Source organism: Rhipicephalus microplus, chromosome X (genome assembly GCF_043290135.1).
Source record: "Rhipicephalus microplus isolate Deutch F79 chromosome X, USDA_Rmic, whole genome shotgun sequence".
NCBI classification, from domain to species: Eukaryota; Metazoa; Arthropoda; class Arachnida; order Ixodida; family Ixodidae; genus Rhipicephalus; species Rhipicephalus microplus.
Window position 1 is genome coordinate 333,877,719 of NC_134710.1, and position 25,388 is coordinate 333,903,106.

The 25,388-nt window shown below is 42.5% G+C and overlaps 1 protein-coding gene across 4 annotated transcripts in view; it reads right to left on the reverse strand.

Annotated features, from left to right (window-relative positions):
* Positions 1–2,632: 2,632 nt before the first annotated feature.
* Kpc2 (Kip1 ubiquitination-promoting complex subunit 2) overlaps positions 2,633–25,388 on the reverse strand; it is a 30,684-nt gene continuing 7,928 nt past the window's right edge. For 2 of the 4 annotated variants that reach the window (XM_037413604.2, XM_037413602.2), the window contains 5 exons: positions 23,562–23,692; positions 21,201–21,313; positions 20,980–21,066; positions 17,261–17,399; positions 2,633–2,928 (listed from right to left, as the gene is read on the reverse strand). In XM_037413604.2, the coding sequence (XP_037269501.2) occupies positions 2,786–2,928; positions 17,261–17,399; positions 20,980–21,066; positions 21,201–21,313; positions 23,562–23,692 (613 nt within the window). In that variant the 3' untranslated portion in view covers positions 2,633–2,785. Of the gene's footprint in view, positions 2,929–14,184; positions 14,493–16,111; positions 16,960–17,260; positions 17,400–20,979; positions 21,067–21,200; positions 21,314–23,561; positions 23,693–25,388 lie in introns of those variants that run through there. The other 2 variants (XM_075879673.1, XM_037413603.2) reach the window with 2 other exon arrangements.

Below are 25,388 nucleotides of genomic sequence, written 5' to 3' on the forward strand. Positions count from 1 at the left end.
AGATACCAGTTGGCTTGCATAGGCGATAACATAGTCATGTTCTCGTTGATTCTGCAATAACATAGCTCCTATTTCTTGTTCACTGGCATCAGTGCAAACTTTCGTTGAAGCTGATGGATCGAAGTGGGCTAAGATTGGCGGTGTTGTAAGCAGGTTCGTAAGTTGAGAAAAAAAAAATTGGCACCGTATCTGCATGTTACACTGCAAATGTCTTTGAAAAACGATAGTCTTGCGTCTGGAGAGAGTGAACAAAACGTTTATTTGATGTTCTGCGCAAGACAATTGGTGAATGGTATTCTGGAGTTGCTGGGTTAGAGTGCCTCGAGCGTGCAGCGGAGGCAAACGAGCGCATGAAGTCATGTCACACGTGAGACATGAGCGCTATCTGGCAGTTATTTTGGAAAACGAAGCAGGCACGCTCTGCACGCCCGTCTCGCAGGTGATAAGGCAAAGAATGCAAGGCGACGGGTAAGTGCCGCCCCCGTGTCGTCTTACCAAAGCGTTGGAAACACTTGCCTTTTCGTGCAAGCCTTGTATGGTCAGCGCAACGTGATAAACGCTACAATCCTCAAGATTACTTATGTATGCCTTTTCTAGTAAAAGACACACATCCAGAATATTGACGTGTTGTTATGATGCCTCAGATATGCACAATAATTGCTTTTTAATTGACAATTGCACAAGTATGAACGCTGCATCTTGAGCAATATTGGTGGGTGCTGCGGATGGGGTCGGCCGTTTGGAGTATCGTTTGGCCACTTTGGTCGTATTTAAGGTACCGTCAATGGCGGACAAGCAGAAAAATGTACAGACACACAGACCAAAATTTTTTGCATCGAAGGTCCCCAAGAAAGACTATTGTCTTTAAAATTACACTTGGACAGGGCCCCATTAAACGGGGCATCATTCTTCAAGAGGTCTGTGAGGGGGTGTGCAATAGTCACAAAGTCCTTAACAAAGTGTCTGAAATATGAGCACAGCCCCACGAAACTACGGAGATCTTTTGTGGTCTTCGAAACGGGGAAGTTTGTAACTGCGCAAATTTTCTCTGGGCCTGGGCGCACGCCTTGGGAATCGATGAGGTGGCCAAGCATGGTGATTTCACTACTAGTAGCACTTGGAGGAGCTCAACTGGAGTTGAGCTCTATGGAAAATGTCAAGAGTTGCCAATAAACGATCGAGATTTGAGTCAAATGTGAAAAAAAAAAAGAAAATTACATTGTTGAGATAACACAAGCAGGTGCACCATTCTTGAAGCAATGCACCATCCTTGAAGCAATCAGTCCATCATTCTTTCAAAAGTGGCTGGCGCATGCAGAGACCTAAGGGCATCACCTTAAACTGATAAAGACCGTCGGGAGTGATGAATGTGGTCTTCTCACAGTCCATCTCATCGATGGTTATCTGCCAATAGCCTGACCAAATGCTAATAGTTGAAAAAAAAGTATAACCATAGAGGCAGTGTAGGGTAGCGTCGATGCGCGGCAAAGGATAAACATGGTTTTTCTTAATCTTGTTGAGGTGACAGTAATATAAAAAAAGCGACATGTTCTGTCCTTCTTTTTGACAAGGACGATGGGACAAGCCTAGAGGCTGCATGAAGGCTTGACAATGTCTTTCGCAAGCATCTTCTCGACTTCCTGTTGCATTACTGCATGCTCCGACATGGAGACACTGTATGGGCGTCTGTGAATAGGACTCGCATCGCCAGTATTGATGTGATGCACCAGTATGATGCACTAGTATGATTAGAGGGGGAGGCCAATAATGTGCCGGTGAAGCCCAGTGGTTACGGCAGTAGCGAGTGATATGACCGACACGTTGGCAGTTGAAACATATGGGCTTGTCAAGGGTACGCCATCCGAACATATTGCGTCGTCGAGAATAGTTGGCAGTAAGACAAGAAGCAGAAGGGCGACGATAAAAAGGCTCAGCACCGTATACAGGAAGAACAGTACGTAGGTCCACATTAGATCATTCTTAACGAATGACGGCCTGTATGAATAAGATAGTAGTGAGGGAAGGGTCAGGAGTCGGGAAAGAGGTGGCTACTGCTTGCACTGCCTCGACCTCTCGTTAAATTATGCGTGTGAGGTCAGATCGAGGGGCCTGGTGGAAGGCGTCGTCACACAAAGAAGTAGCCCCTGTGTTCAGAAGACGCACGGGGCTTTGGGCTACGCGGCGAGCTTCAGCTTGTTCGAGATGTCAACATTCTTTAAGGATCATGTCAATTCTCGTGACGTTAAAAAACAGCAGGTTGAAAACATTGTTGGCAACGCCTTTTAGGAGGTCATTAACCTTCTCGTCTTCCGACATGCTCTGGTCAATCTTGCTACAAAGGAACAAAACGTCAAGAATGTAGGAAACATAGGATGCGGTAGAAGTCTGGACCCGTGTAGCAAGAGCCTTTTTTTACAGCAAGTTGAAGACCAGATGAATCACTCAACAGGTCACAGATCTTTTCTTTGAAGAGATTTCAGCTTGTTATTTTGGCTGAAGAATGTTCAATATTTTTAAAATGTATTACTGTTCGGGCTGCGGCAATTTAGTGCTCAAAGTTTTTTTTTTTTTTGACCTACAGACAACTAGAGACGAGATTACTTCAATCCGCCGCCAACAGAAAACACCGAGCTTTGTTTGCAAAATGCTCTATTTACCTTCCTTTGTGTAAAGGAGGCCGCGTGACACAAACCGCATCTCCGTCGACATAAAAATGAGAAAGCTGAAGTTCGCGGGATACATGTGAATTCTCATTACATTCTATAATTACATACAGTAGCCATGCTCATAACACTAAGGGCCTTACAAGTTGTACAGAGTGTTTCTCAGCATGGTAGATACGAAATATTTGGCTTAGAATTGGTGCTGTGTCCGAGTCATTCAGCCAGCGAGAGGCACAGCCAGGATTTTCCAACATCTGAAGCAGGGCTGTAATAAAAAAAATTTCATCAACACAATGAAATGGGCATTTAAGCCCTCACCATGCAAGACCCTTTAGAAATTCTGATCCTTCTTCGAGAAGCCCTGCAACACTTTTCCAACTAGACATAGAATGGATACTTTAAAGAAGGTATGATTTCACCACCACAATGGTTTCCAGTATCTATCCAGTAAAGCGGAGTTACGCAGATCCCGACAAAAGTACTGGCAGCTAAGCAGGGAGGAATAGCACGGGGAAAGAAAATGCATCACACGCAGCCCGTGATGCTGAGCACTTTTTCTTTTTCTTTTTTACACCAAAACCTGTTATGAGATCAGAACAAGGGTAATTTTTACGCCGTAGTTTTCCGCAACCACTGTGGCGCGAAATGAGAAAAATAAGTAAATGAAAACACCAATGACAAATCGGATTTGAACTCGGGTTTCTTGCGTGCCAACCCAGTGCACTACCACTGAGCCACGTTGGTGCATGAAACTAGTGGCGTAGCCAAGGGGGGGGTTTGGGGGTTCAACTCCCCCCCCCCTCGAAATTTTTTGTTCTAACCCCCCCCCCCCTTCCTGCCACTTACTCAACTTATTTTTTTTTTCAGCGCTTCCCGCTGACATGATTGAGAAACTAAGCGCTGCTACTATCACAATATCATTGCTGGGTGCTTTTATAATGAATAATGTCTGCATACGAAAAAACGTATCGTGGTGTTTCTCAAGGCTTAGCATTCTGCAATATTTCGGGCAGAAATCTCAGCCGCGAGTGTTTTAAGTTGGCTCGGCGATGGAATTATTGCTCAAGCAGTGGTCATACTTGTACCCGCCAGAACAGATCTTGCTATAGTCGATCACTACGATAATTTTCAATAGAGAGAGGTTCGTTTTATTAGAAATAGCCAGACACAGTTCCAAGGTTTGATAGGTCATGTTCAAGCATATTACAGTGTGGCTTTTCGTATGTGTGCTTAAATATACTCAAGCCAAAGAATAATGTTTCTATTTAACCTTCACACGTCCTGCTAACATCTAAACACACACACACACATGCATGTGCGTGACAGAATATTCGGTTTATACACCTAACTGGGCTTGTATGCGAGTGTACAATATATTTAGACATATTTTTATTATGCCCTAACGTCTAAGCACTCCCAAATGTTGTCTAGTGACGAAGGTCAACATAAGCAAACGTGCAAGCTAATCACAGCCTTAGAAAGGCCTACTAAAATACTCATCATGTAACTTAGGCTCATAAATAAAAAGATGGTGGTCATAAATATAAAGCAGCGTAATGAGAAATGCAGTGTGGGCAGCTGTAGTGAGCACAAGCTTTTTTGTTATACTGTGGCAAATAGCGAAAGAATAAGGAACATAAAGCTGAAAAAATATAATGACAAAGTATATATTGTTATGCCGGGAGCGACATTTCAGGGCGGCTTAAAGTTACAATGGTGGTGCGGTGAGTCTGCTGGGCCCGCGGACCTAAAAACCCTCTCCACCCGACTACCCGGAGGGACCTTTGCAGCCTATGCTTCCGCCTCCTCCTTTGGGTGGTGCACCGAACAATGGGCCTCGCATCTGGACTTGTGCCACGAGCACGCTTTCTACATTCTGGAGCGAGCGACCGCGCCTTGGTGCATTGTGTTCGGGGCCTGCAAGGAGCTAGCTGAGCCAGTGGTGCTGTATTGCTCTTCCCAGTGCCACCGGGTGTGCAGGTCCTTGCACTTTTCTAGAAACTGATTTGGCGGACTAGTCTGCACCGGGTCGGAGTGGAGGAGGACAATCCTATTGGAGGGACCTGAGCTGACTTATCTTCCCTCGTAGTGAATTCTGGGAAGGCAGTGTATAAGAACGCGAGCGTAGAGACGCTCGGGGTGCTTCACCTGTTCCATGCTGTTCTACGCTACTCTCAACATGTAAATATTGTACATAAACCTTTTCTTCTCATCTACGCCGGCTCCTCGACTCGTCTTCTCCCGGCACTCGGATGGCTCCAGACGGGACCACGCTACCCACGGTCGCCACAGTCACGGACGTGGCGGCATGTCCCGACACCTCCTTCCTAACAATATACTGATTTTTTTCATCAGTTCGTTTCTTTACACTGACATGACTCAACATGACTCAAAATGACATGATTTCAATTATGATATCCTTAACCCCGGTTTGTTCCCTGATCCACTCTGCTCTCTTCTGGTCTTTTAAGGTTACACCTATCATTTTTTTTTTCTATCGCTCTCTGTGTCGTCCTCAAACTTAAGCTGAACCCTCTTTGCAAGTCTCTAGGTTTCTGTTCCATAGCTAAGTACCGACAAGATGCAGCTGTTACATACCTTCCTCTTGAGGGATAGTGGCAACCTACCAGCCATGCTTTGAGAGTGCTTGCAAAATGTGCTCCACCCCATTCTTATTCTTCTAGTAGAGTGTACTAGAAGTGTTGAGTGGCGTGCCGTGCCTTGCCGCCTGATCCCTTCCGCGTTGCCTGCAGCGGCGGCGCTGCAGTCGAATAGTACTGAAAGAGCCACGCGCCGCGTGCAGGAACTGCTATGCGCTTCGGCTCCTCCATCGCGCTTTCTGAATCAGATTTCTTCGTACCTGCCCATCATTCATGTCCAGCACATGATGCCATAGCCCTTGAAGTATGACACGCCAATCTACTGAATTTGAGCTGTAAAAGCCCTTGTGAGAGATCGAAAATAATTCAAAAAAGGTGTGTCTTATACTGATTTCTTTTCTCCTATCTTTCTTTTCGTTGGTAAGGTGTCTACAATATTCAGAATAACAGACGATTTATTGGAAGTCAGCTGTGGTCAGAAAGCTGTGAGATTGAAAAACAAATACTGTGTCACCCGCCCACAGAACCAGAAAGCCATAAGCAAAGAGGGGAAAGGAAGAAAATCTGAACCCCCTACACCACGAAATGTTTTCGTAATTTAACTTTTCAGGGTATACTAAAATATTTACATGCATTCACAGCGACCACGAAGTGTCAAAGTTGGGCGTTCTGCTGCACACCCCACAGCCTCAAAAAAAGAAAAAAAGAAAAAGAAATCTGCCATGGGTAGCCCTGCGCCAATAGTTGACAGTTGGCGAAGAGCTGAATAAAGCGTGTCTCTACAAATGCGCACGGTAGATTTCACCTTGTCAACAGTATGAGGTCTCAAAAGTAGTTAAAGTCTAACATATATATATATATATATATATATATATATATATATATATATATATATATATATATTATTACGGTAGCCGGAAGAAACTCTGATCATCTATTTGATATATGATATATATATATATATATATATATATATATATATATATATATATATGTGTGTGTGTGTGTGTGTGTGTGTTTACTGTACATATAAAAGGAAGGTAAATTTCTCAAAACAAGATGCACCACTGCCTGCCTACACCTTTCATAATAATAATAAAACTACTTTTATAATACAAAACATCGTCATAAATTTGCTCGCTTGCAATGACGTTACGCCAATAGAATATTTGAAAAGCAGCACAATTTAAGCTGTCGATACAAAATGAGAACTGGTTACAATGAATTTATGCAAATTAACAGACAAGCTATATATACAATTGGCACTTTTTAATATGTTTGTGTGTTGTTTTATTAAGTTTAATATGTATTTAGCCTTTCGGAAAGCAATAATTATTATCTTCCGCAAAACTGGCATGATAAAACAGAGTCGTCACCGATTATTGTTGTCACAACATTACTTATACTCGGGTTTCTCATGAAACAATCGAGCGCATGTAGCCTCATATGAGGAACACTCTGCTTTGGATATTGTAGAGACTGCCGACAAAACGGGCGTATAATTTAATCACAGTTTTTATACTTCTCTCTTTGTAGTTCCCCAGTAGCACTTATGATGTAACGCAGCTCAAAGCGCTGATTGAGTAAGAAGCTAGGGGGATCCGTGCAAATTCCGAATGACATTTTTTTTCTGGGTAGGTAGGTTCTTTAAACAGTGAATGTTTCGACGCAATTTCGGCATGCCTGCATATACACTCGTGTGCCATGGCGCACAGCAGGTGCGTCCACTGGTAAAGGCTCAGAAACGCGTTAAACGCGCCAAGAACACGCAATTACACGCTTTCACAGGCTCGGGCGCGCGGGCTCTCAATGCAGACGTTTTTGAGATCTTCAGTACCGTGCAACTACAGTGCCGCCGCTGTCACCCGTCGGAGAATCAGCAGAGATGCGGCGCGGCCGCCTCGTTCACTTCACTGCCCCTTTCTAGTACACTGTACTTCTAGTTACTTCAATCTCGTGGTTTGGCTCCACGGTTATTACCTGTCCTAAGTAGACGTAGTCTTTTACAAATTCAAGTGCACTATTACCTATGTCGAAACGCTGTTCTCTTCCAAGGTTGTTGTACATTACTTTCGTTTTCTGCAGATTAACTTTAAGACCTACCTTTCTGCTTTCCTTGTCTAACTTCCTGATCATGAGTTGCAATTTGTCCCCTGAGTTACTCAGCAATGCAATACCATCGGTGAAGCATAGTTTACTAAGGTACTCTTCATTAACTCTTATCCTTAACTCTTCCCATTCTAGGCCTCGAAACCTTCTGTAAGCATGCGGTAAATAGCATTAGGGAGAATGTAACCCCCTGCCTTACACCCTTTTTGATTGGTATGTTGTCGCTTTCTTTATGGAGCAATATAGTGGCAGTTGATTCTCTGTAGATTTCTTCCAGGATGTTTGTATACGCTTCGTCGATGCCCTGATTCCGCAGTGTTCACGCGACTGCTGATATTTCTACTGGATCGAATGCCTTCTCGTAATCTATGAAAACTATGTATAGTGGTTGGCTGTATTTTGAGCATTTCTCTATTACCTGATTAATAGTATGAATGGGGTCCATTATTGAGTACAGCTTGTCCGAAATCCTGCTTGTTTTTTTTGGTTGATTGAATTCTAATGTCTTAATTCTATTAGCAATTATTTTTGTGAATACAGTCGAACCCAGGTATATCGAACTCACCAAAAAATGTTTATTAGTTCGATATATGGCATAAGTCGATATGGGCCCGGTATTGAATTTGACACAAAGGCACATGATAAATTATAAGAAAGGTAGTTTATTAATATGGTGGTTTACATGCGACCCCTACTGTGGCACAAAATAGTCCCGGATTTTCTTCTGGGTCAATGACTTCGCTGCCTGCGACAGCACGCACTCCTCCACGTTGTCCAACGAGTCGGAGCAGCTGAGGCCGCAACCTTCCACACTCACACAATAGCGCCGGACCAACACAAGTGCACTAATCACTTCGGAGAATGTAGGCGATGGGCCATCGTCAATTTCCTTATTGCTGTCGCTTTGGCTCGCGGTCGGCACAATGTCTGCAATGTAGTCCTCATCTTGCAGCTGACCCGTGATGACGACATCATCATCCGCACCGACGAACTCGTTGAATGTCGATCCGTCGACAGCACCCGGGAACTCTGCCAGCTCGTTCCAAACTTCAGCGGAAACAACTGCGGTGACTTCAGTGCTGTCATCGGAATTAGGGGTGTCATCACCAGGCATGCGGAAGCCGGCATGCCTAAAGCAGTTCTGGATGGTCTCCTTCGTGACATCTGCCCCCGGTCTACTCAACATAGAAATAGCTCCGAGCAAGTCTATTTTAAACTCCCTGCCGACACGAAGGTTCTGCAGCAGCCTCTCCACCAGGCGCTTCCGATAGCCGGCTTTCATTGCACGTATGTTGATCCAGTGGTTGCAGTACAGACATAGTGTTTGGGGGCAAAAAACGCAGCTCGATGTTGCTGAAGGTCGTACTGCAGTGGTGCAATGAACAACTGTCCACGAGCAGGCACACCTTGCAATTTCCGCTTACCAAATAATCATTCCATGACGATAACCACCTGCCGAAAAGCTCCCCGGTCAACCACGCTTTTGAGTTTGCTCGGTAGGTAACTGGAAGCGACAGTGCATTTCGAAAACACCGCGGTGCCGTGCTTTCCCGATAACCAGAGGTCAAAGCTTTTTTGATCCATCTAAATTAGCTGCCAACAGCACGGATACACGAGTTTTGTTTGCCTTGCCGCCACAAGTCTTGTTTGTTGCCACGACACGCAAGTGTCTTGTTTGGCAACATTTGCCAAAATAGAGTGGTTTCATCTGCATTGAAGATATCTTGGGCTTGATATCTTGCTGCAATACCTCGCCAGTTTTCCTCGAGCCATTTGTCGACGCTGTTCAGGTCCACCGCTCTGCTTTCACCTGTAACAGCTTTGCCAAAGATGTCGTGCCCTTCTTTGAACCGTTGGAGCCAGCCTGAACCGCCTTGGAAATCGTTCCTGCCAAGCAGAAGAGCAAGGTCCTTGACTTTCTGCTCGATCATAGGGCCGGACACCGGGATGTCTCGCGACCGAATGTCTACAAACCACTTGCGAACGGCCGCTTCAGCATCTTCGTACACAACAGTGCGCACATGTCGGGCGCCACGGGCACCTGGACTTTTGTCCGACTTGGCCCTGATGTCAGCCTTGTTGTTCAGAATAGTACTCAAAGTGCTCCTAAGAATTTTGTATGCGGCGGCGACATCGGACTTCTTTTCACCGCGCTTGACCCGATTTATGATTTCGAGTTTTACGGCGAACGGCGAATCCTGCCTCTTTGCGCGAGCCATGACGACAGCGCGCCAACACAGTTCACAGAGCAACAGGCAACACCTCCAGCACAGACCACATTGGATGAGGACTTGAGGAAAACAGGCAGCTGCAGGCACTCAAGCATAAAAACAGAAAAAATGGCACTCACATCTATCGCCTCCGCGCCTCGGAGAAAGCACGACGGCCTATGATTGGCTGTAAGCGCTGCGAGCGGGCCAGGATTATTTCTTGCAGGGGGGGTGTTCGCCCATGCACAACCGGGTCTAACTAACTTTTTCTAGGGTGGCACCGGCAGTTTTCCCCATCACCGTGAGGGAAAGCCAACTTGCTGGGGCACTTTTGAGGCACATGGAGTTTAATATATCAATTGTCATTGCTATTTTCGTTCTATAAAACAGTAACTTTTGCTATGTATTCTCAATGTGAATTTACCTTGTTTAGAAATTGTTCGATATACGAGATAATTGGATATAAACGGGTTCGATATAGTCAGGCTCGACTGTAGCTTATATATGATAGAGAGCAAGATGATCAGCCTGTAATTCTTTAAGTACTTGTCATCTCTTTTCTTATGTATTAAGATGATGTTAGCATTTTTCAAAGATTCTGGTACTCTTCCCATCAGGAGATACTTTGTAAACAGGGTAGCTACTTGTTCTAACACAACCTTTCCTCAGTCTTTTAGCAGATCTGAGGTTATCTGATCCTCACCAGCACCTTTGCCTCTTTGCATTCCCTCCAAGGCTTTTCTGACTTCTATCATTACTGGTGGGATGCCATCTGGGTTACTGCTAGTTCTTGTATTAAGGTCGTGGTTGTCCCGGCTACTGTACAGATCTCAGTAAAACTCCTCTGCTATTTTAACTATTCTATCCATATTAGTAGTTAGTTTGCCTTCCTTGTCCCTTAGTGCATATATCTGGCTTTTGCCTATCCCAAGTTTTCTCTTTCCTGCTTTGACGCTTCCTCCGTTCGTCAGAGTGTGTTCAATTTTCTCTGTGTTATACCTTTTAACATCAAATATCTAACGCTTACTAATCAACTTCGAAAGCTCTGCCAGTTCTATTTTGTCTGTTTTGTTTGAAACTTTCATGATTTGACGTTTCTTGATGAGATTTTTTGTCTCCTGGGACAGCTTGCCAGTGTCCTGTCCAACTACCCTACCTACATCTTCCAATGCACACTCCGTAATGATACTCGTCAGATTATCATTCATTGCATAAACGCTAAGGCTGGTTTCCTCTATAAGAGTTGAGTATCTGTTCTGAAGTGAGACTCTGAATTTCTGTACTTTCCTTCTCAGCGCTAGCTCATTTATTGGCTTCTTGCGTATCATTTTTTGTCGTTCCTTCCTCAAGTCCAGACGATTTTGAGACCATACCATTCTATGGTCACTGCATCATACCTTGCCAAGCACTTCCATATCCTGCACGATGCGTGGGTGTGCACTCAGTATAAAGTCTATTTCGTTCTTACTTTCGCCATTAGGGCTCCTCCATCTCCATTTGCGGTTCCCTCATTTTCGATAGAAGGTATTCAAGATACGTAAATTATTGTGCTCTGCGAATTCTACTAATAGCTCCCCCCTCTGGCATTTCCATACGGATGCCATAACCTCCTACTGCCTGGTCTCCAGCCTGCTTCTTCCCTACCTTGGTATTGAAGTCGCCCAACAGATGATAAACCCCATTAATTGATCATTAACAACTATGTTTTTGCTGTTGTTCAGAACATTTCAATCCACGAATAACTTCAGTTAACTTTCATCCTTGACTGAGCTGGTGCAAATGGTTGATATTACACACACATTCAGCTGAAGCCGGCTACGTTCCTGCTAAAGGACAGACTTGTATTTCATGATGGATGTTCAGAGAGCGATGCCAAACAATCTTTCATGTGTTGTTGTAGCTCTTAGATACAACTTTAGAGGTCTTAGCGATGAAAAAAAAAGCGTTCTGCTTGAGCTGTGCTCACCGGCAGAGTTGCTGGAATCTTTAGAAGATGGTGCACGTTTGGGAAGAATACCTCTGGGCAATTGCAAACGCTTGCATCGCAGACAGACATGCTGAGCGTTTCTCAGTTTTCTCACTTCCATTTCGCAGCATATACTGCAAACTCCCCTTGCAATGCTGAAGTTGAGATAATGTTCAAGTATACATGTCAGTAAACTTCTCGGCAGTGGGAAGAGTGGCAGATTCGGGAACGCTCTGTGGCAGAGGCGAAGAAAGCATCTCCAAGGTGTGCCGATGCCTTTTAAAGTGCTAATTGAAGTGGTCTATGAAATAGTCCAGAAAAGGCCAGAAATACTGAAAGCCTTAAGTGTTCTCCCACGCCAGCCACTGGAATGTTGCTTCAATGAAGCTGCCTGCCTGTGACAAGTGGCATTCTCATTTTCACCAGTTGTCAAGTGTGCACTGAGAGCAGCGTCGCTTTTCGGGAAATGATCATCAAGCGTTATACGATACGGCGTTTTGGCGTGACCATCGAGTCTAATAGAAGGGCGCTGAGTGACTCAGGACACGAACTACCAAGCAATACGTGTAGGCAGCATATTTCAAGGGGGTGACTTCGCATTGCTACGAAGCAACGAGCTCAGCAATGTTGGAGCAGTGACCCTGAATGCGAGAGACGAGAACTTTAGCGATGATGCATGTAGGCTGGTAAAGTTCCACCTTAAACATTAGCGCACGTTTCTCGCCTGGCGGAAAGATTCGCGGGTATACATTTCCTCCGCTTCCCTTCAGGTGCCGGTAAGGTCGCACTCGTCAAATATCTTACTCTGTGCGCGAGATGTCTCACGTTTACGATTGCACTCATATGAAAGGCCGGTAGTTTCTGTCGCATCGTGATGAAATACCACAAACGTGAATGAATGCAAAGGAGGTGATGGCAGTTGTGAAATTCCAGCGACTCGCATCATAATGCTTGAAATAGACAACCAACAGGCATGGACGGTGCAAAATAGAGCTTAAGTAAACTTGTGTTGCATGCACTCGCAGTTCTCATCAGAGTTCACACGTTCTGAGAAATGGATTATGGTACACTATGCTCTGAGTAACTCCGGAGTTCATTCCTTCATCACTGGTGAACCAATCACTGAAGATTTTGTGTGGTACGAGGCTGTTCCTGTTCACGCTGGTGTAAGTGCTGGAAACATGAATGCACTTATGCTGCGTGGTGAAATATTCTGCACAGTTCTGAATCTGTTCAGGTAAAAAGAAAAGTCGGCTGCACACTTGCAAACAACGGAAGACACCTTGCCGCAACACTATCGTTTCAGGGAGCCGAGTGAAGAGAGCTACGAAAAAAAAAACGATAACATACCGCGTTTTTTGCGCGTATTTAAGTGTTTTGGCGCATACACGCCGAGACTAAGTTTGTTGTGAGTAGGTATAGACCGGTCGCAAGTACACTTTTGATTGAGACCAAGTGAACACTTTTTGTCAATGATTACCTTGCCCTCGCAGAGTGCACGATAAAACCTCTACGATTGGAGTACTTCATTGCTATCAATAGAAACAGTGCAACTGAAAGTCTGCCTAAAAAATAACGTGTGCAAAATGGTGTTGCCAACATGCAGCATATCTTACAAAAAAAAATTACCTATTGCGTTTCGCAAGCATGCTTGGATGCACACAGTAAAGTAAAAAAAAGTTCACTAAAAGTTCACTACCACTGCATCAGGACAGCTTGACATATAGAGATTAATATAAATATCATTCCCATAGGCATGCAGTCACAAACAGACAGTAAGAAATTCGCTCAGCAAAGTAAGCAAAACCAAAATGTAATTATCAATGCACAAAAACACACTGCGTATGCCTCTCATTCCTCGTTGTAAGCGGAACCCTCCTTGACCTGTCAAACGCACTTAGCCCCGATGAGGACTACGCCATCTACGCTTAACAAAGATTAACAATTGACGATGTCTTCTTCGAGATGGTGGATAATCACAATAATGCATTGTCGAAGACTAGTTCATTCAATGGTGCAGCGAGAGACTGTTGCTCCGAACAGTCACTGTAGCTGTCGTTTACTGTACTTATAGTACTTCTTACAGTACTGCCCCTACGTCATTTTCTAGGGGCTAAAGTACTCGGCTGCTAACCCGCACGTCTCGGGATCGAATCCCGGCTGCAGTGGCTGCATTTTCGATGAAAGCGAAAATTCTGAACCTGTAGCGTCATTTAACGAGCGAAGAGAAAGCTATCTTTAGCTGACTTTGAGAATTTATTGTAAATTGCAGGCCGCATGCTCCGCTGTAATTTGTGGCACGCGTGTTCTCAAGAGCCTGAACTACCAATTGACAACATTTTCTGACCATGCTCAAGAAGTGTTGCAGGGCCCCTTTATGCAAAGGCTACTACAGAGCAAAAGAAAAAAACTAAATATGAATAAAACACAGGCATGTGTATTAGGAAACATTTCAATATTCTCAATTATATTTCTTCTTTGCTGCACAATATTTGCCCAAGTGCCTGCTAAGCCTTTTTCATCAAAAAGCCTTTCTTTCAAATGAATTTAAGAGATACCCAATAAAATAAGTGGCTAGTTTTCTTCTTCACATGTTTTCTGACAAAATGTGTGAGTAATGCCAATACAGAGGTTCATAACACGGCAGTACTATTCATTAGAAGTGTCCAGCCGTTCAGTACACAACCAGATCTTATTTCTTTCTTGAGGGGGTAGCCTTGGCGAAATGGTATACCATGCCTAAAAAGGCCACACAGTCTTTGCGGTGCTTTGAACTGGTATTCCAAATATGCACTGCACCTGAGTGGTGGCTAACAAGGGTCAGCTGTGCTGCAGCTACATGTGTTAGTCGTAAAACAGCAAACACCTGTGGTGGACGCCTCAATTCCTTTCTTGTATAGGAAAATTCACTGCACCCGTCTTCGCTGTTGGGATGTTCAGAATACTACATATGAAAAATAAGAATGAAACCAGGGCATGTAAGATCCTACGTTACACAGGTAATTTGACTGAAAAGGCATTCATTGGCAAGGCACGTGCCTCTAGGAAATTCACTTCCGGTATTATGCAATATACCCACAGTTTAGTATAGAAAGTTACTACTATATTCAGTGAATTTCAACATTTCAGATGCAAACACGAAAAAGCAGAGCTTGTACAACTGTAGGTCTCTGCACACATGAGCGATAAAATCAAGTACAAATGCCACAAAGAGTTCAACTCCCTGAAAAATGAGTGAAAATGATCACTTATCTTTTACATTAGATCAACATTAGAGATTAACCATGTGCATTATAAAGGTAACTGCATTATAATTTTACTTTATATTCCTATTTGTATTTCAATGAAGTGATAGCACTAGATTTCTGCATATAAATGTCCTGTGATGAATAAGAAAGTTGAACTTAAAGCTTCACACAGCAGTTAAAAAAAGAAAAAGAAGAAGAAACAGCTTTCATCTTGAACAAATAAATGAATACTAATATGACGAGAATGAGAAGAGGAAAGACAGACTACAGCACTTCAAGAAGAAACAGCACTGACACAAAAAATAGACTGGAATGCCCAGAAAGCTGCTTTTGTGACAAGTGGTGGTGTTACATGGTGAATGCACTGCAAAACAAAAGTAACTGCAAAACAAGAGTAATCAGTAAATGAAAATTATGAAAGTATGACAGTTACCTGCAATGCAGAGTTCTTGACAGAATATGTGCAACAAAAAAAAAAAATTCGCAAAGAAAATTTATTTCACTCAGTCCATAATGGCTATGACAGCCCCAAGGAACTCATGTTTAAAGACATCTTCACTACATGGAGGCATCTACACTGCTGTTTCTGTGCCGACGTCACAAGTTTCAAAAGTGAAGTGGCTAGCAAAAATCGGCTTCCTGACAACACAGTACAGGAGTGTGCATGTCAATCTTTACAATTCATTTCAAGAAGTTACGCACCTCTCACAGGTGCTGTTTTATGTTCAACTCCCACAATGTGGAGGCACAATGTACAGTGCTCACGAGTGGAAATGCAACATCAGAACTTTCAGTATAACAATGAGAATGCGCAATTTAACCGCATCGTATTCCTACAAATCTAGCCGCTAAAGATAATGTTGACTGTTATGCAAGTCTTCGAATTGAAATTAAGATGATATGACATAAACTGAAGATGTTGGCAGCATAAACACATGCATTATTTAGCAATCCTTGCACACTGTGCAATACGAGCTTGCCTGAGATTCGTAAAAATACCATGGTTTTCATTCTGAAACAACACACATACTGTAGCTGGCACTGGCTTGAGAATGTGACATAATTGCCTCCCTTTTTTTTCCACATAATTTTATGGCTTATTGAAGCTCTTTTGTTTATTGTTTACAACCTCTACAAATATTACTATTAATAAATGGAGTAAGAGAGGGCGCACTATGAAGGGTTCAAGTACCTGAGAGTGTTGTGGAGAAGCTTTGGGAGCAGCAAACTCGCCATATTGGAGTGTGTGTGAAGAAATAGCTCATATAATAACAAAAGGTATGTGTTTTGGGGCAGTTCAATGAAAAGCAAGGCATAAATTATTTACAGATGAATGAAGAAAGGGTGCTTTTAATCGGGTTTTCAAGAACAGTATGATACTCAGTCATATACTGGCTTCACCCATTGTATTTGCTTAGGAAATAAAGTCAGTGTTTTAAGACTGCCATTCGGCCTCTAAAGTTGATTAAAAAGCACGACGTGAAACCAATACTTTGTTCTGCAACTTGCATTCTGAGGCAGCAAAAGTTTCATTTGGCACAAGCAATCATGCAGAAAACAGAGTATAACAGCATTCAAATTTGAGTGACGACCACTGTTGCCCCTGGTGATCAATAGCGAAGTTTCACAAGAGGGAGCAGGTGGTTAGTCACCATGCTACACTGCTGAACATTGTACATGGGAAAAAAAAATATTTGGGACATAACATCCATGATAACCCCAGCTAATGAGCAAAGATTCATCAATATGGCATACAAGGAGGCATTAAAATGTATTGGCATAACTAAACTGATACATGCTGAATGAACTGGTTATGACTTAATCACAGAAGTAACTGTACAGGCTTTTTTTCACAATGCTTCATAAACACTAGTTAAAATCATCTTTACTTGGTGTTTATGGTATTCCAATATGTAATAATTATAAACATACATGACACATTCCTGATTGAATTGAATTGACTTTATTTCTTCTGTTTATAACAGAAAGGAAGCAGAAGCTAAAGGACATGAGGCCTTTAGCTTGCACGTCAACCAACCACATAACACCTACACTTCAAATGCTCTAAATGGAACTGGTCGCAAAGGCGTGAACAGAGGTGGAAGCGGGCTTCAGTCTATTGGAGCAGCTCAAAGAGCAGGAACAATCCTGTTTTGGAGCAGCCTTGGAACATCAAAAAGCGTGTTTTGGAGCAGCACAAATCATTTTTAGGGTGAAACGTCACTTCTAAGTGAATTTTCATATTATTTACATTTTATAATCTTACTTTTTACAATCGAATGTATATGCCTAAAACATGCTACTAAATTGTGTTTACAACTAAGTAGCACAAAGCAACAGTATCATCTCACACAAATAAAACCTTTCCACTCACCATGCCTAAAATATGCCAATAAATTGTGTTTACAACTAAGTAGCACAAAGCAACAGTATCATCTCACACAAATAAAACCTTTCCACTCACCAAGAAGAGTCTTTGGTGAACATAGGCCCAGCTGCACCACTGGGTTATTGACAATGGACCTGTATATAGAACTGCTAGTGTCGAGGCCCAATTGTAAGTCCACAGGCTTAGGTCGGCGATCACCTAGTAGCCACTCACACTGCACAATGAGGGGGGGGAAACAAATTGCAGGTGACATTGCATCAGGTGCTCTAAATACTTTAAAAAGTGGATGAAATAAAGCTAATAAAATGGTTGAGTGTGAACATAAGCCATCCTGACCACTGACTCCCTCTGTTAACACACAGGAAGATGTATAGACAATAACGCAGCAGCACAAGTTTAATATTAATAATATATTCTGGATTGTTATGTCCTAAAACCATGATATGATTATGAGGGACGCTATTGCAGAGGGCTCTGGAAATTTCAACTATCTGGTGTTCTACAACGTGCACTGATATCGCACAGTACACGGGCCTCTACCATTTCCTCTAGATCGAAATGCAAACGCCGCGGCCAGGATCGAATTCGCAACCATAGGGTTAGCAGTCATGTACCGTAATGACTCATCCAACGTAATGGGCAGCAGCACAAGTTCACGTAACAGCCTGGGCAGACTCTTGAAGTGAACCTACATTCTTGAGGCAGCATAAGATGATCTTCTTTTATTGTACAAAAAGCCTAAACTCGAGAACATTGCAATCACTACAAATATGAATTCATGTTATACACTGCTTTTAAACTGTAGTTTAAGAGAGACTAAATGCAGTTTTATTAATTTCTGTTCACCTGCTTCCAAAAATTTTAACTGAGACTTTTAATACTATGTCTTGCAAGTTGAATGCTCATCTGTGTGTTTCTAAACAAATGGGGATTTGCTGTGCATTTGTATTACTATGAATAACGTGTTATTCGAGGGTTGGAAGTCCAGTCCCTGCCAACATCAAGAGTTATCTTCTTGCCCACTTTTATTTCTTTGCATTTATGTCATGATTAATTACAATAAATAACACTCTTTACACTTTCCTTGGCATCATTGTCTATTAGTTCTCACTATATTAAACAGACTCTCGGTAATTCAAGCTCAAAAGTACCCCAGAATTTTTCGGGACTATCAGAAGTTCTCATAAATATGATTTGGGCAACATACCAGCTTGTATTGTAATGTTTATTGTTTCTCAGAGCCGCAGCTACATCATAGTTAGCTGTGTTTGGCTGAAAGTGATGTTTTTATACCTCAGAGATCATAGTGATACACGTGTTTAATTAAAAGACATAATATGCCTGCTAATAAATTACTTCGTTCATTTTATATTTCGCTTCATTTTATGTTCATTTTGTGTTCATTTTATGTGACGGCTTCCAGAAGTAAGAAATCACCTGCAAGCTCAGTGTCTTGATAATATCCTGGAGCCGGCAACCTGCTGAGACAGTCCGCGTTAGCATGGTTCTGCGTTTTGCGGTACTCGAGTTGGTACTCATACGCCGACAGCATTAAACTCCAACGCGGCATGCGAGGCGATAGCACTTCGGGAATTCGCTTTTCCCTCCAGAATATTCCTAGTTCCTAGAAGTGATTTATGATCTGTGAGTTTAACGAATTTCCGCCCGGCTAGGTATTGATGATAACTTTGTAGCCGACATTTGGTGGTCACAGAGACTTGACAAGTGTCCCTATCAGAGAGTACATTTCCTGTCCGCAACAGCTGAGCAACACAGCCCTTTTCTCTGCATCGGTGGTCAGCTTGTTGACGGCACAAGACAGTTCGATGCGCTCGACGTATTCTTCCCATGTCGCACCACCATTGGCATCAAACTCTGCAATGCGGCCGGTCCCCATCATTTCATTGATTCCGACGACCCGCACGGGTGATCCTATCCTTGTCACCACTGTTATAACTGACATCCGGACAGTAGATAAGCCAACAAAGAAAGACGATTTATTTCAACTGTAACTGTGCTTAAGTAGATGAAGCGGTGCCCCTTATCTGTGCTTGTGGTGCCCGATACAAATGGCACATACCGCACTGCTCTGCCGGTACGTCACCGCACGACGTCACTTTATCGCATCATCATCAGCCTGACTACATCCACTGTAAGACAAAGGCCCCACCCATAATCCGCCAGTCAGCTCGGTCCTGTGCTTGCTGCTGCCACTTTATACCCTCAAACTTTCTAATCTCATCTGTCCACCTAACTTTCTGTCTGCCCCTAACCCGCTTGCCTTCTCTGGGAATCCAGTCAGTTATCCTTAATGACAAGCGGTTATTCTGCCTACGTGCTACATGCCCGGCCCATGTCCATTTCCTCTTCAAGATTTCAACTATGATATCCTTTACCCCGGTTTGTTCCCTGATCCACTCTGCTCTCTTCTTGTCTCTTAAGGTTACACCTATCATTTTCCCTTTAGCTGGAGTGAAAACCTGGATGCTCACAAAAAGGGTTTGGCTGTTAATTGAGGATGACACACATCGTACTCAATCCCCCCCTCCTATAATCTGAACTAGACAGCTAAGCCCAGTTTGAAGAGAGCTTTATTTTGACCAGGGATGCTCTAGCAGGCCATGCTTGAACAATCTATTGCACTGCTTTATTACAAGTGTGGATGCAACACCTGAGAAAGATGAAGATAAATGCGGGCATGTTGGTTTGACATAGTTTCTGGACTAAAGGGTAAAAAAACAAAACGAGGAGTGTAGAAACACACCGACACTGGTGCGTGTGCATGTTGCTTTTTTTATCACTGTCCCATTCTCGTGCTCAACACCTCAAAATTAAACTAAAAAAGAAATCTTTAAAACCAGTTTAAGTACATGAGTGGAGCTGAGCAAGTTGGTAAATTTGTGTCTCCACAAAAATCATGAAATAGACAAAGTCAGAAAGAAAAGGATAGCAAAAACTTTCAACTATAAATTCCACAATCCTCAGTTCTTTATGGTATCTTCACCTGTACTGCCCATTTGAAATAGATAAAACAATAGAGCTCGTTATACTGGTCTACAAATGTCCAACACCGGCTTTTCTGACTGATTCAAATCCACGAAGCAAGTGAATCTGCAAATCATGGTGTAGTGACAATGCAGTCAAACCACTTCTTGGAGGACGTCACAGCAAGTGCCACCACAAACGACACACGCGAACTGCATCGCCAACAAAGCCCTTTCGTCTCCTTCATCACAAGGCCTCCAGTACTTTGCAAAGTTACTTTCCATGAATTACTTAAAGATGTCTAAAAAACGGTAGGACGGGGAATATGGAAACTTGCGACGAAAAAGCCGTAAACGGGGGGTCGTGACGAGCCTTGAAGAAGACAAGTCCGCTTGTCGAAACGTCGGCTTGACACAACCCTAGGTTACAGATTTTTCATTTTAAAGATGTCTAGGCAATCACTGAGGCACAAGGATTATCAGACTAAAAAGCTTTTGTTCAAATGAATGTTCAATGCCTTCTAACACACTGGCAGCTCCTCCATTATGCGTTGTCTGCTGCAGTTCAAAGAAAATCTCAGAAATGTGTGACGCAGAATTTTTTTCTCTTCTGGGTGCATTATGAGAATGCGTAATAGAAAATAGCTCAATGCTGCTAGACTGTTTGCACAGCATCCATTTACAAGCAACATCACATACATCTCCACTACGAGTTGGTTCTAGTCAATCAATGCGCAGCTATATCTGAGCCAATTCTTGATATCCTGCTGCAGACAGATTAACCGATACTAAACATAAATGAGCACATACCGCAGCTTCTTGGCTGTTGCTATGAATCCGAAGAGCATCCAGGATTGCAGTTTCGGAAAAACCCATCTCTTTAAGATTGCTCATGGCCTGAAACAATGCCAACAACAAAAAGAATGGGCTCAAGTAACTCTATGATAAGTTTTAGAGGGAAAACAGAAAGCTACAATAGCCCATATTTCTCAATGGCCAGTTTTGACACACTTGTGTCACTCAGTTTTTACCTTTTTATTAGGCTTGAAGTCTTTCCGTTTGTACTCTTGAAAGCACTCGAGCATCGCACTCACAATGCCTTTTTGCTCCGCTTCTGTACTACCATTTAGTACTTCTGCATTCACTGAAAATAAAAGAACCATTGCCAGAAACAGATTCTCAACCAAATAAGTGCAGTTCACAGAACAATAATAGGTTACATGAAGTAGATTGGTGACGTCTACAAAAGAGACATTTTCAAAACCCAGTGCACCTCAAGCACATCTTCCCCAGGCAATTCCCTGATGCTAGCAGTATGCTATGTAAACATGAATATGCCGACATACAGCATATCCTTTGGAAATACCCACACAATACACGGCTTTTCATCACAAAAACTCTGACCTCCTTGAGACGCATTGGCACAATGCTCTGGCTATCTCAGAACTCAAAAACCAAATTTGGACCATCCAGCAGACCCGAGAAGTGGCAAAAAAGTTAAAAGTTACCCCAAATCCCCGTGGGCCTAGGCCAGGCCACCGATCTGCAGGTTTTAAAAAAGTTTTGTCCACGCCACTCTAATCTAGGTATGCTGCCAAAATGACCTCACTATAATATAATCCAATACAATAACTCATATTTCTCAAAGCCCAAAGGACCAAAAAAAACTCCATTATTTGTGGCCACAAAAACATAATGAGGGCATTAAAAAAACATGACATACATGTATGATACAGAAGCTATAGCTCAAATAACTTTGTACTTTAATGCTGTCTATAAGAAAAATAAAGGACTCATTCGTATAGCATTCAGTTTAAAACAAAACTGCCCTAGCAAACCAGAATTCTCATATTCTGATACTCTATTTCTAGCGTGTAACAACGTAGAAGCTAGAAAGGCAGTCCGCAGAAAATTAAAAAGAAGAGAGAGAGAATAAAATCATTAAATGCACTTCACGTGAGGGGCGGTCACCTAAAGTAACACCTGAGAGGAGTATTCATTACTTTTTTTTTATTTACTAGCAGAAAAACACCTTCGTAGCATAAATACTGTTTATGTGTGCTCACAGTGGTTTTACTCATTTGTCCTAATCGGTGATAGGAGGTGGACTACGAGCACTGAATTAAGGGGGAGGGGGGTGATGACAGAGACCTTGGGGGGGGGGCATCGCCTCTATCGCCCCCCCCCTCTGGATCTGCCACTGCTTCACGTAAGGGTGCGGTGGTTTGAAGCACACACTGAGGGGCGACTGATACAAAGGGTCCAGATCCGAGTCTAAGTAAAGCAAAGTTTTGTTTATTTTCTTCTCTTGCCTTTTTTTTTTTTTGGTAGGAATTACTATTACGTATAAGTTATTCCCTTTCCATGTGTGCCAGTAGTGAGCACTCTCATAACAGCAATCAAGATACTGTCAAGAATTGCGTAGGCAGTTTTCTTTGTGAAATGTGACCTAGACATTGACAGTAAGTTCTCTAAAATGTCTCGAAAACTTCACAGAATCGATCTTCAAACACATAGAAGAAAATGATCCATTTTAAAATGACATAAAAGGAGCCACTTTTTTCGCATCTGCTGTACCGACCGTACAAAACCGGGCACACTAAGGCAGACAATGAATTAAGAACCTTTCAGCATTGGAGCTTTAAGCTTGTGTAAACTTTGTCTAATAACAAAAGCAGTAACAAAATGCTCACTATAATACTTACGTTACACTTATTTTCAATATTACTGGAGAAACATTGTTCACTAATACTGTTCAAGTAGCAAACAGCACCACATTACAGTGGCCTTGTAGTGTTGCGTGCCATGTATAAAAAGGTGTATAATTAACAACACAGGTAGTGCTTGAAATATAGGTAGTACCTCCTTCAATCAGCCCAAACACTGCACTGACTTGAGCATGAAAAGCACACACATTATAACTTTTCACTCCAGTGCAATAATAAAACACTGTTGCTGAAAGTTGTGCCATCACAATGACCATAAGAGCCCCCACACCACATTTTATCGTGATAGACCTGCGCTTCTGTTGTTTATCAAGTGTTAGCAACTGAAAGTTCTCTGTTTTCGTCTCTTCTATCCCCTTCTGTCATTTGCGCCGTTAAGCACTTTTTTCGTCTACCATGCAGCACTAACCGGCCCAACAAAGCACTTTGTTAAAGTAATACTGCAAATGTATTTAGCTTCCGATGTCACCCACATCAGCCCGGCACCCATATTCATATGACTGAGACAGCGAGGACAGCTTTAAAGCAGATGAACATGCTTCAAGTGTGTACTGGCCGTAAAAAGAGCCCAAGCATGGCGAATAACAAGTATATAAGGACAGTAAACTGATAACGACACTTTTATAACGAGATATAGTGATCTACATTACAAATTTTTCAACTAACTCTGCTTATCCACACTAGCTTGAGCAGTAGCACGAGCAGAAATGTCTTCTGCAGAAGTTTTAGAGCAGGAATCATTTTCCTGCCTGCAGCCCTTGGCTAGCAGCCAATCCATTGCTGTCATTGGACACATCCTAGAAACATGTAAAAGAAAGTGAAATATATAGAATAAACATGCAACAGATGGTGACAGGTCGTTAATCTCTATGCATGATCGGTTTAAAAAAATGAAAACAAATGTTTAACATGAAAAAATTAATTCCTAGAAAAAAGCCCATGACTACAAAAACAGCAGAGGCTCTACAAGAAAACAAGTGCAGCACTAAAGAGCATCTTTTGATATAAATGGAAAAAACATACTTTGAAATTAATGCACTATGAAAGATTAAGCAACTAACTATTGATTCTAGCTCAGTTAATTATGTTCACTTGGATGTACACTCTAGTACATACACATAAGGTGCATGAACCAGCACGTTCTTTTGATAAAGGAAGATGCATTGTATACCATGTACCTGCAATAAATGTAAAGGGCAAGCAGCTTTGCTCCTACGATGAAATATATTTATTGAACTTGGAAGTTATACATGCAAACATGCTAATTAAGAAATATGAAATATAAAATTAAGAAATATTAAATATGAAAAGTGAAAGTTCATTAGTGCTTGCGAGAGCAGAAATGCTTGCACAAAAACAGCACAGCAGGTCACGAACAAAGCATGTTTACTCTCACATACAAATTTACATGAATATTAGACACAACATATGTATTTATACAGATGAAATATAGTTTCAAAAGTCTATTTTTGTGAATTTCACATGTCAATTTTGATCAAACTTTATAATGCAGAAGTGTGTTGAGAAACAAATTCTTAGGAGCCCTGCAACCCTTTTAAAACATGGTCAGAAAATGCTGCTGATCGGTCATCAACGCTACTGAGAACATGTGAGCCAAGTACTATAGTGCAGCATCATGAGCGTGGGCAGGGAAGTGCAAAAGAGGCACTGGCCTCCCTCAAGCTGCCCGAGCACGATCCCCCCAACTCAAAGCAGTACCAGTGCTCCCCTCCTCTATCGCCATGATGCAACACAGGTTTGCAGCCCCAAGACAAAATCCTGCCGATGCCAATCTGAAGCATGCAGTTTGGAATTTACAATTAATTCCAAGTCAGCCCGAAATTGATCCCTCTTCTCTCTGAAAATTACACCACATACCGAATATTGCACCATATATATACCCGAATCCACAGCTGTTGGCTCATTTGAGCATTGTGAGCCGCATAACTAGCGTGGCCACCACAAGATGCTACCACGTGTCCGCGTGTGTATGTGATCACACTGAAAGTAAGTAACATAATTAAAGAAAAATTGAAAGGAAAGAGCGTGACATGAGCTGACAAAGGGATGTATATACTTGGCTACTTGTCATACCCTTCCCAGCGTAGCTTTTAGCACGCTCCATGGTATGAAGGGAGAGAGAAAGTGCTCAAAGCGTGTGGCAAATCCCTGTTTTCTGGTCGTACTTGATAGATTAGAAAAATTTTTGTGGCAGTCGATTTGAAAGGCAATAACCTATTTCACTCAACGAATTATAGTACTACTTGAAAAGTGTTGCAGGGCCCCTTTCAAGGAGCAGAATACATGCAGAAACATGCAGAATAAAGCCAGAAAAACACTTCCAATCTGCAGTCTAGGAAACTGTAAACATGTGAATCGAATATTATTGCATTTTCTATAGCAGGGAATTTACAATGTTTTGCAAGGTGCAGGCAAAGGTCGTTTGCTCACTTCTCAACGCCGTCACCAAATATAGAACAAGCGGGCATGAGT